The 18,314-nt window shown below is 40.0% G+C and overlaps 1 protein-coding gene across 1 annotated transcript; it reads right to left on the bottom strand.

The window, feature by feature from the left end:
- Positions 1–12,080: 12,080 nt before the first annotated feature.
- LOC131954947 (isoniazid-induced protein IniB-like) lies at positions 12,081–15,085 on the bottom strand. Its single transcript, XM_059318798.1, has 4 exons — positions 15,063–15,085; positions 14,717–14,950; positions 12,810–13,156; positions 12,081–12,574 (listed from the first exon to the last, which is right to left on the bottom strand). Exons 1-4 carry the CDS (start codon positions 15,083–15,085, stop codon positions 12,081–12,083), a joined length of 1,098 nt encoding a protein of 365 aa, XP_059174781.1.
- Between the last annotated feature and the right edge of the window lie 3,229 nt (positions 15,086–18,314).

The following is an 18,314-nucleotide window of genomic DNA, read 5'->3' as shown; positions in this document are numbered from 1 at the left end:
AAACTAAACTTAGTTTCCACGGAAAAGGTTTAGCTTTAATGCTTTGTTTGGATATGGATTGGATGAGAATTGACACACTTTTCGGTTTGATAATGTCTTGAATTAAATGATCTAATTACAAGTTACTGGTACCGCCATTCTAAGTGAACCATTATCAATGAAAGTACATGTCAGAAAGATGTGTTACTATTGTAATTCTGTATCACTCCTCACAATACAATGATGAAAACTAAAACTAAAGCGAACATGGCAAGGTAAACTGACGCTGTAAATTACATGTCTGAGGCAACAACAAAAATTCACTAAAATGTCATTGGTAAACATTTTATAAAACAAAAGAGAGAGAGAAGGGGGATGAAGGACCAAACACAAATCAAGACCAAAGAATTTCTTTTTACCTCAAGCATATTTTTCTCATAGAACAAAATGTTTTTATACGTGTCCAGATATTGTCCAGTTAATTCGATACAGAAAAGATTTATGGGTTACTTGAAATTACGGAAATTAATAACAGTAGAACTATTGGATCAGGAAGGTATGTTAGGCGTTAATAAAGTAATATCATCCTTTATTATGCTTTTAAAAAATTGTTTTGAATCGCCTCTGAGTAAATACCTCGTGTATTGTACGTTACAATTCTCAAGTCTGTGAAATCTTTTCTGGTAGATATTAATTACCTACCGAGTCTAATTGCTAATTAGCTACTGTAACAGGCTGGGAGGGAGGAAAAGTAAAACAATGAGCAACAGAAAAATGGCGCGATATAAGGTATTTTAAGGGTAATGTTAGATTACCTATGAAATACTACAGGTATTTTAAGGGTAATGTTTTAAAAGGGCTGTCAAGAGATTCATACATGAAATGACATTGCCAAATCGTGTTCTTCTACAGATATATATATATATATATATATTATATATATATATATATATATATATATATATATATATATATATATATATATATATATATATATATATATATATATATAATATTTGTTGACTAGAGTAACAGATGACGAAAGGAGCTGATTCAATTATTATATTTACGTACATACCTCGATCAGATACGGACGAATAAATAAGCTGGGATCATCGAAGCGTGACCGGCATATTATTGAATTATCTATCGATGTCATTAAAATGTGCTTTCTTCCCTCACATCTAATAACCGTAAGCCGATGTGACGTGGTAGAAATGTCGTTGAGCTAAACATATGCACGGCAATCAATGAGCTCAGGTGGGTGGGGGGGGGGGGGCAGGGCAGGTATTGGATTCGTCACGGGCAAATGCTTCTATTCTAAACTGGCTGAAAGCTAGAATGTGAGATACACATCTTCATTTTGGTGATTCAGATATGTATTAATAGATCGGAACATGTATAATACAACATGAATTAGCTTGATGTATATGTTGATAGCCGAGGTACCGTATGATATGTAGAACATCATTTTCTAGCAATAACACAAGTTACATTGGTTTGATATGCACAATATAGAACATCATTTCTTGTGAGTCATATACATTGTTCACATATTTCACATGTGAAATATACAACATAATTTCTCATGAATTACATACGTTTTCCGTTGATATAACGAGTGCAATATAGAACATATTTTCCTTTGAATCACATACTCTTGGCAAAGATTCGACATGTGAAATATAAAACATCATTTTTCGTGAATCACATACATCTTTCACATATTTCACATGTGGAATATAGAACATCATTTTTCACAGATTCGAGATGTGAAATATAGAACATCATTTTTCACAGATTCGACATTTGGAATATAGAACATGATTATTCGTGAATCACATATTGTTGGCTAACCAGAAGGGCTGAAATCTAAAGATAAAAACAAACTGCACAGCTGATGGGGGAACCCCGCACGGGAAGAAAGATACATAAATCAAGGAGCCGGCACAGGGGAGGTAATCAAATATGCACTTCCGCTGCATGAGTTATCTGTCTTGGATTTTTATTTACCGGCGTTTTTATTTGATTGCCGAAAGACGAGCGTGTGAATAGTAATTGATATTAGAGGGAGATTGTGGCCGAGGAGTTATTAATGTCTCGACGATCCTAGGATTTGATTGGTCCAAAACGAAGTCACGTGATGACATGGGCTAACTGAAGCGGTGGAGTGAGGCAGAAAAATGAAGCACTCCAAGCCATCAGTACATTTTGATATTAGTAGAAGGGGGGGGGGGGTAGTGCCTGAAGGGACGATAACAGAAGGGGAGGGGTAAAATATTAATGTCCCTTCTTTATGTGTGTTTATATAACTTGATTAAATTCCGTAAAAGTAATTATCTTTTTTCGTTGAGAGTTGAAAGTTTTTTAAAAATAAGTTGTGTTCAGTTTTGTCAGCCCCCAGACGTACTTTAAAATGTTTTCTGTGGAGTAATTACTGCCCCTGTCACAAAGCGAGGCAACTCTAGAACCCTAGCCTCGCTCAGATAGGAGCCACGTCAAAAGGTTGTTCGAATGTTCAGGAACTTTGAACACTATGTGATGGCAACATATGGACACAGTGTATAACAGCCTAGCAAAGTAAACTTTATATCAAATCGTTATTATGTGTGTGTATAGCATACCTTTATGTGGGCCGTTCATGTTTATGAAAATTTTTTCCATACATAAAATGGTAGACTATACTAATGAGCCACTTCTTCTTCTTCTTCGTTCTTAATTTTTAGTGTTGGAAGGGATCGAGCCTTGTCTGCCAGAGAGGGTTTGAACTCGAGACTTTTTTTTTCGAATTTATCAACCATGTGCTTTTTGCCGATTCGACCACGCCTCTATCACAATTAAGGATTACGTGTCAACTGGTTATGCGCCATTGAGGCCATTGACTCAGATTTCAGCCTGCTTTTCTTTTTGGATTTGCTTTCATAGCCTTTGTCCAACCAAGAACAAACTACAAGACAGCAGTTGTTTAATTTTTGGAGTTGTCTCTCCTAGAAGAGTGGCTGTTCCCAGCTAACGAGCCTCATCTGCCCGAGGGTTCGAGCTCGAGACTTTTCGTTTTAGCAACCATGAGCTTTACCGACTCGACCACACCTAGCCCTATGAGCCACTAACTAAATTTATTTGACAAAATTTGTTAAAAAGAAAATTGTTTTACCATATACAATAAACTTACCGCTGATATAGGTTCCAGTTTAATGGATGTCTACCCGTTATATATAAAAAATGTGTACATTGATACACGAAGTTGTACACGTTAACACGTTAACACGTTAACACGTGACCTTTTAATGTGCTGTGCTACTTTTCTAGCCAAGACCAGCGCCTGACATTTTTAGACCACTAACCCTGACATTTGTTTACACCAAAGGCTGATATATTGGATGTCACCAGTGTGTATCCACATGTTATAACCAGCAACATAAATCCACCAAACCCTGACATTCACGAACATAAACCCTGGAAAACCCTGACATTTACTGACATAATCCCTGACATTATTTACACCAGTGGTATGACCCAAGCACCGAGCCAGGTGCCAATGTCAGTATTTGCGCGGCTCGCAGCAATTATTGCCACGCTGAGCGGCACGGTCAGTGGTCAGTATAAGCAGGGGCGAGTAATCAGGGTGTTTACACTGCCGGCCCAGCCCACGTGATCAGAATTCAATAACCTGGTCAGCCGACGATCGAACACACACTGAAATAGGACAGAAGCAAACAATACGGTTGTGTGGTGAGGACAGGCTGGCTCCAATTGGGGGTTTATCTAATTCTCCTTCGACAAGACTATGATAATTATATATATATATATATATATATATATAGGAATATATATATATATATATAGGAAAAATATATATAGGAATATATATATATATATATAGGAATATATATATATATATATATATATAGGAATATATATATATATATATATATATATATATATATATATATATATATATATATATATATATAGGAATATATATATATATATAGGAATATATATGTCAGTATATATATATATGTCATATATATGTCATATATATATATATGTTTATATATATATATATATATATATATATATATATATATATATATATATATATATATATATATATATATATATATATATATATATATATATATATATTCCTATATATATAATATATAAAATGAAGGTAGTTTCGGAAACATGTATTTCCATCTATAATCAATTAACCTCATAATTATGTATTGTAACAGTTTCAACAGTACTAGATATAAACCAAATAATTCAATCAAAAGCTAAACATCTCACACCATTGACTATTGAACTTAAAATAAACTTTGAAGGTTAGAGGTTGACCAAATTTTGTTAAGGCAAGAATCTATACAATGGACGATCTGACCTAGTTCTTGGAGTCAGTAGAACGTCCCGGAGTCCATCCAGCTCTGTTGGGTACTTGACTCACGTTATGAAAAGTAAAGGCAGCTGGGCATATGCCGAGGTCACAACTGGGCATATGCCGAGGTCACAACTGGGCATATGCCGAGGTCACAACTGGGCATATGCCGAGGTCACAACTGGGCATATGCCGAGGTCACAACTGGGCATATGCCGAGATCACAACTGGGCATATGCCGAGGTCACAACTGGGCATATGCCGAGGTCACAACTGGGCATATGCCGAGGTCACAATAACAGGTGCACTCTGCTTCACCTTTCACTGACCACAACCCCCTACCATCGTTCTATTCACCCCCATCCCCCCCACCCCCCACCCCCCATCACCATTGAATATTGACATCCTTACAATTTGTCTAAAGCCCACCCATCCCCTGGGGGTCAGTTTGTCCTCCCCGTGTGTCCGTGTCTTGCTAAACGTGGGTAACTCACCGCTGTGACCGTTCTAGTGTACTGTCCGTCTATTTAAAAGCTGGCTATTCCAAGGTTCTTGTGAGAGTTATATCACTAGTTCCATTAAGTATCCAGTCTAGATATAAAATATCTAGTCTAGATATAAAGTAGCTCCATTATATCTAGTCTAGATATAAAGTAGCTCCATTATATCTAGTCTAGATATAAAGTAGCTCCATTATATCTAGTCTAGATATAAAGTAGCTCCATTATATCTAGTCTAGATATAAAGTAGCTCCATTATATCTAGTCTAGATATAAAGTAGCCAGTCTAGATATAAAGTACCTCCATTATGTATCCAGTCTAAATATAAAGTAGCTTCATTATATATCCAGTCTAGATATAAAATACCTCCATTAAGTATTCAGTCTAGATATAAAGTATCCAGTCTAGATGTAAAGTATCCAAACTAGATGTAAAGTATCCAGTCTAGATATAAAGTAGCTCAACTATGTATAGAGTCTAGATATAAAATACCTCCATTAAGTATCCAGTCTAGATATAAAGTAGCTCCATTATATATCCAGTCTAGATATAAAGTAGCTCCATTATATATCCAGTCTAGATATAAAATACCTCCATTAAGTATCCAGTCTAGATATAAAGTAGCTCCATTATATATCCAGTCTAGATATAAAATACCTCCATTAAGTATCCAGTCTAGATATAAAGTAGCTCCATTAAGTATCCAGTCTAGATATAAAGTAGCTCCATTATATATCCAGTCTAGATATAAAGTAGCTCCATTAAGTATCCAGTCTAGATATAAAGTAGCTCCATTATATATCCAGTCTAGATATAAACTACCTCCATTAAGTATCCAGTCTAGATATAAAGCTGTCATCTTTCCTCACGAACCACCGTAAGGCCGTCAGAACAATGAAGCTTCAATACAATTGCGTCTCATCAATTGTGATGCCGCGATATAAGTCACGTCTCAATAAGCACCAGAGGCGTAGCGACCCTTCCCGGCGCTCGGGGACATACTTTCAATTTGGCGCCCCCTTGGGAGCAAATTTTCGATTTGCACCCCCCCCTCGAACTTTTCATTTGCACCCCTCCCCTCAAACTTTCAATTTGGCGCCCCCCCCCCTAAGGTCGGCGCCCGGGGACATATGTCCCCCCCGCCCCCTTCGTTACGCTACTGATAAGCACCAGATTTACAATGAGGTCCCAAGACCAATCGCAACCCAACAACAGTGAGGCACCACAAATAACGACGTCCCAACAACAGTGAGGCACCACAAATAACGACGTCCCAACAACAGGGAGGCACCATAAACAACGACGTCCCAACAACACTGATAACGTCCCAACTTCAATAACGTACCAGACATAACACTCATCAATTCCCCCCCCCCCCTCGTGAAAAACAATGCAACAATAGCAGTGACTCCAAAAAGTAAATAAAACGCACCTACGATGTCTTCAGGCGGGAAAAACAATAGGGGGCATGACTAAGATGTGCTTCAAGTTTCCTGACAACCCCATCACAGACAACCCCACCCCTGACAACCCCATCACTAACAACACTGACAACCCCATCACTAACAACCCCATCACTAACAACACTGACAACCCTATGACTGACAACCCCATCACTAACAACACTGACAACCCCATCACTAACAACACTGACAACCCCATCACTAACAACCCCATCACTAACAACCCCATGACTGACAACCCCATCACTAACAACCCCATGACTGACAACCCCATCACTAACAACCCCATGACTGACAACCCCATCACTAACAACCCCATCACTAACAACCCCATGACTGACAACCCCATCACTAACAACCCCATCACTAACAACCCCATGACTGACAACCCCATGACTGACAACCCCATGACTGACAACCCCATGACTGACAACCCCATGACTAACAACCCCATCACTAACATCACTAACAACCCCATCACTAACAACACTGACAACCCCATCACTAACAACCCCATGACTGACAACCCCATCACTAACAACCCCATCACTAACAACCCCATCACTGACAACACTGACAACCCCATCACTAACAACCCCACCACTAACAACCCCACCACTGACAACCCCATCACTAACAACCCCATCACTAACAACCCCATCACTAACAACCCCATCACTAACAACCCCATCACTAACAACCCCATCACTGACAACCCCATCACTGACAACCCCATCACTAACAACCCCATCACTAACAACCCCATCACTAACAACCCCATCACTAACAACCCCATCACTAACAACACTGACAACCCCATCACTAACAACACTGACAACCCCATCACTAACAACCCCATCACTAACAACCCCATCACTAACAACCCCATCACTGACAACCCCATCACTAACAACCCCATCACTAACAACCCCATCACTAACAACCCCATCACTAACAACCCCATCACTAACAACCCCATCACTAACAACCCCATCACTGACAACCCCATCACTAACAACCCCATCACTAACAACACTGACAACCCCATCACTAACAACCCCATGACTGACAACCCCATCACTAACAACCCCATCACTAACAACCCCATCACTAACAACACTGACAACCCCATCACTAACAACACTGACAACCCCATCACTAACAACCCCATCACTAACAACCCCATCACTAACAACCCCATCACTGACAACCCCATCACTAACAACCCCATCACTAACAACCCCATCACTAACAACCCCATCACTAACAACCCCATCACTAACAACCCCATCACTAACAACCCCATCACTAACAACACTGACAACCCCATCACTAACAACCCCATGACTGACAACCCCATCACTAACAACCCCATGACTGACAACCCCATGACTGACAACCCCATGACTGACAACCCCATCACTAACAACACTGACAACCCCATCACTGACAACCCCATCACTAACAACCCCATCACTAACAACCCCATCACTGACAACCCCATCACTAACAACCCCATCACTAACAACCCCATCACTAACAACCCCATCACTGACAACCCCATCACTAACAACCCCATCACTAACAACACTGACAACCCCATCACTAACAACCCCATGACTGACAACCCCATCACTAACAACCCCATGACTGACAACCCCATTACTGACAACCCCATGACTGACAACCCCATGACTGACAACCCCATCACTAACAACACTGACAACCCCATCACTAACAACCCCATGACTGACAACCCCATTACTGACAACCCCATGACTGACAACCCCATGACTAACAACCCCATCACTAACAACACTGACAACCCCATCACTAACAACCCCATGACTGACAACCCCATTACTGACAACCCCATGACTGACAACCCCATGACTAACAACCCCATCACTAACAACACTGACAACCCCATCACTAACAACACTGACAACCCCATCACTAACAACCCCATCACTGACAACCCCATCACTAACAACACTGACAACCCCATGACTGACAACCCCATCACTGACAACCCCATCACTACAACCCCATCACTGACAACCCCATCACTACAACCCCATCACTGACAACCCCATCACTAACAACCCCATCACTAACAACCCCACCCCTGACAACCCCATCACTAACAACCCCACCCCTGACAACCCCATCACTAACAACACTGACAACCCCATCACTAACAACCCCATCACTGACAACCCCATCACTAACAACCCCACCCCTGACAACCCCATCACTAACAACCCCACCCCTGACAACCCCATCACTAACAACACTGACAACCCCATCACTAACAACCCCATCACTGACAACCCCATCACTGACAACCCCACCCCTGACAACCCCATCACTAACAACACTGACAACCCCATCACTAACAACCCCATCACTGACAACCCCATCACTGACAACCCCATCACTAACAACCCCATCACTAACAACCCCATCACTGACAACCCCATCACTAACAACCCCATCACTAACAACACTGACAACCCCATCACTAACAACACTGACAACCCCATCACTAACAACACTGACAACCCCATCACTAACAACCCCATCACTGACAACCCCATCACTACAACCCCATCACTAACAACCCCATCACTAACAACCCCATCACTAACAACCCCATCACTGACAACCCCATCACTAACAACCCCATCACTAACAACCCCATCACTGACAACCCCATCACTAACAACCCCATCACTAACAACCCCATCACTGACAACCCCATCACTAACAACCCCATCACTGACAACCCCATCACTAACAACCCCATCACTGACAACCCCATCACTAACAACCCCATCACTAACAACCCCATCACTAACAACCCCATCACTGACAACCCCATCACTAACAACCCCATCACTAACAACCCCATGACTGACAACCCCATCACTAACAACCCCATCACTGACAACCCCATCACTAACAACCCCATCACTAACAACCCCATCACTAACAACCCCACCCCTGACAACCCCATCACTAACAACCCCATCACTGACAACCCCATCACTAACAACCCCACCCCTGACAACCCCATCACTAACAACCCCATCACTGACAACCCCATCACTAACAACCCCACCCCTGACAACCCCAGCATGTATGATGATGACCGTCTTCAATCACCCATCAATCTAACTTGCCATTTAAATTTTCATGAGCACAGAAATCCTGCAAGCGTGTTTTCAAGCCGCCTTTATTCTCTCGGCTTACAATAACCACATCAGATATTAATGACATGTTCGGCATTACGTTAATGGAAGCGACATTTTCATTAATGTCCATTCATCTGTTCAGATTTTGTTATGCTATCAATGATTATACGTTTTTAATCTGGCGCTATACTGAAACAACTTGACATCAGATGACATACGGTGCATTAACTGGAACTTCTAGATGTCAAGACCTTGCAATAGATGTTGCCAGATGAAGATACTTGGAAAGGTACACAGAAAAACGCTCAACGCAAAAAATGCGCGCAAAAATTTGTAATTGAAAATTGCTAATACAGAAAAATACTTACACGGGAAAATGCGCCATGTATTTTACAAAATTTCTTTAGTTTGTATGTGTTCGTTGTATTTTTCTCTGCGTACATGTTTATTTGCATTTTTATGTGTTCGTACTTTTTGCGCATTTTTCTGTATTTGCAATGCTTTTTAGCGCTTTGGTGCACTATTTCCATTGCGCATTTTATAGCTGCAGATTTTTGTGAAGACAACTAACCATCCGACCACCGTCTAACTTCCTAGTACATTAAGTCTTGGTCCGTTACAGAACAGCCGCTTGACGTTACCTCAACACCTCAGCTGTTTTATACAAAAAAAACTTAACCACAATACAAATGAATTTTTAATTTCAGTCGCATATTTTGAACAATGCCAAGTTTTATGTCAAAACTAGCGATAATTTAAGCGATACGTAGCCAGTCGTTTTATAAATTAGAGCACCAAACTTGCTTGAATGCTGGTGGGAATCGAAATTAAAATTAATTTCACGAAACAGTGGACGCGGTAATTTGTCTTCTGTTCCGCAAAAAAAAACTTGCCCCATAGGACCCACATAGTAAAGACACTTTACGTATATGACCCACACACAATAAACTTGCTCTATAGGACCCACACACAATAAACTTGCTCTATAAGACCCACACACTAAAGAAACCTGACATATAGGACCCCCCACACACACAATAAACTTGCTTTATAGGACCCACACAGCAATGAAGCCTGCCATATAGAACCCACACAATAAACGAGCTATAGGACCCACACACTAAAGAAACCTGACATATATGACCCACACACAAAAAAAACCTATCCAATGGGACCCACACTCACACAAACTTACCCTATAGGACCCACACACTAAAGAAACCTACCCTATAAGACCCCCACACACACACAAAAACTTACCCTATAGGACCCCCCCACACACACACACAAAAACTTACCCTATAGGACCCACACACACACAAACTTACCCTATAGGACCCACAGAGTACCGAAGCCTGCCATATAGAACCCACACAATAAAGAAACGAGCTATAGGACCCACACAGTAAAGAAACCTGACATATAGGACCCCCCCCCCCCCACACACACAATAATACTTACCCTATAGGAGCCACACAGTACCGAAGCCTGCCCAAGCTTACCAGAAACTTTGAAAATGAAGTGGCTTAACCCTTGCACCCCCATACATATACGTCACTCTTTGATTACTCTGGGCATCGATTGAACCCTTTTGTTGCCGAGATTAAAGACGGAATATATCGGTGTAAAAAATCTTGGTGTGTTCTTTGTTCGGTGCTGTCGTAGAAATGTGTTATCACATTGTCCTCATCACACACACCAGGGACTCTCAAAGATTTTACCATCAGACCAGGGACTCTCAAAGATTTTACCATCACACACACCAGGGACTCTCAAAGATTTTATCATCAGACCAGGGACTCTCAAAGATTTTACCATCAGACCAGGGACTCTCAAAGATTTTACCATCAGACCAGGGACTCTCAAAGATTCTACTTGACCCCGTACAACCCCCATCATAGAAGTTCATACTTTAGCTAGACATACAACCTAAACGAATATTTAACCCCTACAGTCCTTATCGCCCTACTAGCTCTATCGTTGCTTCAATACACAAAAACATTTAAATATATTCGTTAAAGACTTGAATGGAAATTTGAACAAGGGTCTTTGTATGGTAATGGGTACCATTGATATTCATACCAGTGTTAGCCCTTAAATAATGTACATTTGATTTGATTTGAATGCGGGTAGACTGTCTAACACGTTTTTTAGTAATCTGTTAGCTGTTCAAATAAGTAATGATGTGGTGTGTGAATTGGTGCAAGGTTTTAGTAGGTGCTGGTGCTACATAACATTATGTATCTTGAAGTGTGTGAATTGTTGCAATTTTAACTGGGTGCTACATAACATTATATGTCATGATAAGTGATGTGGTGTGTGAATTTGTGCTAGTGTAACACACCATAGTGTCGTGAGTTATATGCTTCTGAGATTATTGGACTGGCATGGACACATCTGGTGTAAAAGTCAACAAAGACAGAGTCTAATTGTCATCAAATGACCTGACCTGACTTGACTTATTCCTTGACTTATTCCTTGACTTATTCCTTGACTTATTCCTTGACTTATTCCTTGACTTATTCATTGACTTATCCCTTGACTTATTCATTGACTTATTCATTGACTTATCCCTTGACTTATCCCTTGACTTATCCCTTGACTTATTCCTTGACTTATTCCTTGACTTATTCCTTGACTTATCCCTTGACTTATCCCTTGACTTATTCCTTGACTTATCCCTTGACTTATCCCTTGACTTATCCCTTGACTTATTCCTTGACTTATTCCTTGACTTATTCCTTGACTTATTCCTTGACTTATTCCTTGACTTATTCCTTGACTTATTCCTTGACTTATTCCTTGACTTATTCCTTGACTTATTCCTTGACTTATTCCTTGACTTATTCCTTGACTTATTCCTTGACTTATTCCTTGACTTATTCCTTGACTTATTCCTTGACTTATTCCTTGACCTATTCCTTGACCTATTCCTTGACCTATTTGTTGACCTATTCCTTGACCTATTCCTTGACCTATTCCTTGACTTATTCCTTGACTTATTCCTTGACTTATTCCTTGACTTATTCCTTGACTTATTCCTTGACTTATTCCTTGAATTATTCCTTGACTTATTCCTTGACTTATTCCTTGACTTATTCCTTGACTTATTCCTTGACTTATTCCTTGACTTATCCCTTGACTTATTCCTTGACTTATCCCTTGACTTATCCCTTGACTTATTCCTTGACTTATCCCGTTGACTTATCCCTTGACTTATCCCTTGACTTATCCCTTGACTTATCCCTTGACTTATCCCTTGACTTATCCCTTGACTTATCCCTTGACTTATTCCTTGACTTATTCCTTGACTTATTCCTTGACTTATTCCTTGACTTATCCCTTGACTTATCCCTTGACTTATCCCTTGACTTATTCCTTGACTTATTCCTTGACTTATCCCTTGACTTATCCCTTGACTTATTCCTTGACTTATTCCTTGACTTATCCCTTGACTTATTCCTTGACTTATTCCTTGACTTATTCCTTGACTTATTCCTTGACTTATCCCTTGACTTATTCCTTGACTTATTCCTTGACTTATCCCTTGACTTATTCCTTGACTTATCCCTTGACTTATTCCTTGACTTATTCCTTGACTTATCCCTTGACTTATTCCTTGACTTATCCCTTGACTTATTCATTGACTTATCCCTTGACTTATTCATTGACTTATCCCTTGACTTATTCATTGACTTATTCCTTGACTTATTCCTTGACTTATCCCTTGACTTATCCCTTGACTTATTCCTTGACTTATTCCTTGACTTATTCCTTGACTTATCCCTTGACTTATTCCTTGACTTATTCCTTGACTTATCCCTTGACTTATTCATTGACTTATCCCTTGACTTATTCATTGACTTATTCCTTGACTTATTCCTTGACTTATCCCTTGACTTATCCCTTGACTTATTCCTTGACTTATTCCTTGACTTATCCCTTGACTTATTCCTTGACTTATTCCTGTACTGCCCCTGTAGAACAAAAGTCTACAGCCACACCTTTCCACCTGACTCTGTTTTGAGCGGCTCTCTTTATTTGCACCCACGTAACATTCGAACTATCAGATGAGGTACAAAATAGTCATTAGATGACATAAGCAAAGTAAAAGTGTCATTAGATGACATCATGACTATTTGCTTCCACAGACATTATAAGTATCGTGCTACAGTGAAACACAGACACATGACCTAGTTCACTTTCACTACAACATTCGTAAGACAGACAGACAGACATTTAAGTGAGTTCACTTTTCACTCACTACAACATCACTCAAACTAAGTCACCTGTCCTAGTTCACTATTCACTAACTACAACATCACTCAAAGAAAATCACCGGGCCGAGTTCACTATGTACCCAAGAATTAGTTAAACAGGTCGAAAACAATTTCCCATGTTTTGACAAAGCTGTCTTGTCCCTCTAATCCTCACCTGTCGTGTCCCTCTAATCCTCACCTGTCGTGTCCCTCTAATCCTCACCTGTCGTGTCCCTCTAATCCTCACCTGTCGTGTCCCTCTAATCCTCACCTGTCGTGTCTCGATAATCCTCACCTGTCCTGTCAAAAGATGTCTTAGTGTCACAACTTACGCTGAATGCCAATGTCATGCCCACCACACGACAGTAGAAAAAAAACCTACATTTCACCAATCAATCAAATAAAAATCCAATCGATTCACAAATTGTTAAAAAATAAAAATCCCCTGATTAAGTAAAAAAATCATTCTAATTGACAATGACTGATAACAAAGTAGTCAATAAAAAAATTAAGCCTGCCGAAGTTTCTTGACATATCGATTTGAATAAATTCCCTCAAAACTCTTGACTGTGATTCGCAGTGAACGAGCAATTTCATAATTCCTTGCAAACAGCAGAAAAAAGGATTTTTGTTTTTTACAAAAAGATCAGAAAAATGCGAGGATACCGAGGGCAAATTGTTTTTTTTTTTGTATGCACTGGAAGATTTGTCTAGGGTTATGTTTCAAATGAGGGGTGGGTGGGGGAGTTAGGTTTAAGATGAGGAGTGGGAGGAGGGGGGGGTTACGTTGAATATCAGGAGTGGCGGTACAGGGCTCGGTGGGGTAACCATTTTCTGAATATATTTATTTGAAAATTTAACGAAGGTTCATTTTTTTGACGTATCATTACGCCTTTTCTAGGTAACACTTATGGACACAATTTGAGAATGCTCCACTTCAGAGGGGTGCCAGCATGGGATCTGTAGGGGTCGTCCAATTTAGCAGGGGTGTCAGCATGGAATCTGTAGGGGTCGTCCAATTTAGCAGGGGTGTCAGCATGGAATCTGTAGGGGTCGTCCAATTTAGCAGGGGAGTCAGCATGGAATCTGTAGGGGTCGTCCAATTTAGCAGGGGTGTCAGTATGGAATATGTAGGGGTCGTCCAATTTAGCAGGGGTGTCAGCATGGGATCTGTAGGGGTCGTCCAATTTAGCAGGGGTGTCAGCACGGCTTCGACCGGGCCAGCCCACTTGCTCACCCACAAGAAGTACTTGACTGTCCCCGAGCTATTTTTGTCACTCACTCGCTGGGTTTTTTTTCACTCATTTCCTCGAGTCTCAAGGTCAAGTGTATCTGCTGAAGGTCACACCATGTCTTTGGATGCTTGGACAACGTTTACTTTTTTCATCTCTTGAGTCTTAAGGTCATCGGTCAAGGTCATAGGATGACTCTAGAAAATCAAGTTTCAGCCGCCTTGAGAAATTGGATCTTTGGGGTGTTTTATTGTGCAATATATCGACCTCAAATATTTTGTCTGGAATATTTATCCCGAGGGTATTTTAACAGACATTTTGTTTTCTTTTAAAATATTTTTTAAAATTCTCTCTTTTAGAAATGTGCCTGGGACAAATTGTCCGAAATTTGTTCTTAGATATTTGTGATGAGCAGCATTGCTTCCCCTATTTTCCCTTCAGCAAATTTGTCTAGAATTACTAATTAGCCCGAATTATTCTAATTTTTTCCTTTCCGAAATAGGTGTGGAAAAACCTAAATTTGCTGAAGAAATTTGTCATGAACAAACTTACCTAATTTTGCTTAAGAAATGTGCCTACGTTAAATTGTTCTGAGATATATCGCCATACAACCTCCCCCCACCCCCGCACATTTCACACATACCCTCAAGTATGTTGCTATAATGTTTTGAGCATCCGCACATGTAAAAGGTGTGGAGACACAGCTGTGTCGGGATATCTTCGGAACATAGCAGAGGCGTAGCGACCCTTCCCGGAGCCCGGGGACAAACTTTTTTATTTGCAACCCCCCCCCCCGAGATTTCGATTTGCACCCCCCCCCCTCAAACTTTTGATTTGCACCCCCCTCAACCTTTCAATTTATTTTTCCAACCCATTTTGGCGCCCCCTAAGGGGCGCCCGGGGACATATGCCCCCCCCCCCTCGCTACGCTACTGGAACATAGTGTCACTCCAAAGACACATCAGACAATCGGAACATAGAGTCACTCGAAAGACACATAAGACAATGGGAACATAGAGTCAGTCTAACGACACATAAGACAATCGGAACATAGAGTCACTCCAAAGACACATCAGACAATCGGAACATAGAGTCACTCGAAAGACACATAAGACAATGGGAACATAGAGTCACTCTAACGACACATCAGACAATCGGAACATAGAGTCACCCTAAAGACACATCAGACAATCGGAACATAGAGTCACTCCAAAGACACATCAGACAATCGGAACATAGAGTCACTCTAAAGACACATCAGACAATCGGAACATAGAGTCACTCTTAAGACACATCAGACAATCGGAACATAGAGTCACTCTTAAGACACATCAGACAATCGGAACATAGACTCACTCTAAAGATATTCCAATCAGACAATGGGAACATAGTGTCACTCTAAAGACATATTTGTATCAGCCAAAATCCCGTTGTACAAAGCTTTGTTGACTGTCCAAAATTAGAATTGATCAGAACATTTCCCGGGATGTTTATTTTAATGCGGCAAACAGAATCAAACACATCTTACACCTCTGATGTCTTAGAAACATAGTATTTAATCCTAGTCTTCGGGAACACAACTGATATAACTCGCATACACCTCTCATATATCCCTGATATATAACTCAAAACACCTCTAATACACCAATGATACACCTCTAAAACACCTCTGACATAAATCTAATACACCTCTTATACACCCATGATATAGAACTCTAAAACACCTCTAATACACCTCAGGTTGATACGATTTCTTTTGCACAAAAACAAAGACAATAGACCACAAAGACAATGGACCACAGAGACACAATGGACCACAAAGACAATGAACCACAGAGATATAATGGACCAAGAGACACCCTTATTGTTTTAAGACATAAAACAAAAGCCCCACCCACACTCATCTTGCAAACAAATGTCACACGCCCACCTAATACATACGAGCCAATATTTTTTGCCCTAAGAGAAAATAATGTCTTGATTGAGCTGATAACCTCCCATTTACAAATTGCTATTTTAAAACCCGACGTTTTTGTCGAGTTAAAAACAATCGCCGTTCGCCTAGATCGATGGAGTAAATAATGTTTTCAACGTCGATTTTTTTTGTTATTTCATAAAGAACATTGTACATAGAATTTATTTTTTAAAATATTAATAAAGTTGTAATTTCATACAATAAATTATTTATAGCCTTTATGTTTTCCATAATTTATTTAAACAAACAAGTATTCCTAACTTCTCATTTAAAAACTAATATTATGTTCACCAATTTGAAAAAAAAAAAGTTATATTTACTAACCTTAGCACTGAAGTACTGCTCTAAATCGCTTATTGTCCTTTATAATCTCAGGGCGAATTTCAGCGGAAATAAAACAAAACGTGTACGTGTCCACACCGTTTTCCGGCGCTCACTTGAAGCAGACTACAAGCAGACGAACATCACCATAACACCCGGCTGCGCGCGCATGCTGTTTGCGCAGCTGGGCATCCCATCGAGATCCGCGCGAGCAGCCATCTTGGCCCACGCCTCTCCTTGCTTACACAGCTCTCTAGCAAAAATTCTCAACGAGTAATTAGGCCGGATAGAATTATGCCGTTTACGTAATTTACCTCGTTAAAAATGCGCGTTCTAATTATGAAATTTCAAAGTTTGAAAGCTGGATTTTGTTTTTAGCCATGTTATTTTTGTTGCTTTTCAAAGAAGAATTAAAGGAGTAGCCGCAGAATTTGTGATGTATTTGTAGTGTAGTTTCTGTCCAATTAGGAGACGGGGGTAGTTTGATCAAAGAACCATCGAGTTTGTCTAGAGGTTTCACTTCTTTGTATGTTATTGTACCTGTGTGCCGCGTCAATAACACAGACAGCAAGTTTAGTAACCGAATACTTTGTATCCGATAATTTGAAATATAACATCGATAAACATCATCATCAAAATGTTGTAGGCCTACTTGAAAAGTTGTGTAAAAACTGATTTACAGTTCAAATTGAGCTTGACTGATGTGACTTGAATGTTGGTTTAGACAAATGTGACTTCTATAATGACTTAGGGAAATGTGAGTTTCCCTACCGACTCGTACCTCAAAACAAGATCACAACTATAATAAAAACTTGATTTGTTTTTACAATATTTGTAGCATATTTGCTAACTTTGAGCTGTAAGGTTTTACTCAATTCAAATAGTGAAATGGCAGTCGAATATTTCCATTAAAAGCTTGCGAATGCTATGTAGAATGTATAAACTAAAACACGATTTTTAATATGACTGGTAAATGAATAGTAAAAAGCTTTCCTTGTACCCGCCA

This window comes from Physella acuta, unplaced genomic scaffold (genome assembly GCF_028476545.2).
Source record: "Physella acuta isolate Inbredline_101_S28 unplaced genomic scaffold, ASM2847654v3 ptg001044l, whole genome shotgun sequence".
In the NCBI taxonomy this organism is placed as follows: domain Eukaryota; kingdom Metazoa; phylum Mollusca; class Gastropoda; family Physidae; genus Physella; species Physella acuta.
This window is presented reverse-complemented; position numbering and strand designations above follow the sequence as displayed.

Excerpts from the sequence above, each read along its gene's own strand:
- LOC131954947 (XM_059318798.1), bottom strand. The coding sequence starts at position 15,085 with ATGAGTGAAAAAAAACCCAGCGA. Across the intron at positions 13,157-14,716 it reads CATGCTGGCACCCCTCTGAA|TCAAGGGATAAGTCAAGGAA; the intron begins GTGGAGCATTCT and ends TCAATGAATAAG. Across the intron at positions 12,575-12,809 it reads AGGAATAAGTCAAGGAATAA|GAATAAGTCAAGGAATAAGT; the intron begins GTCAAGGGATAA and ends GAATAATTCAAG.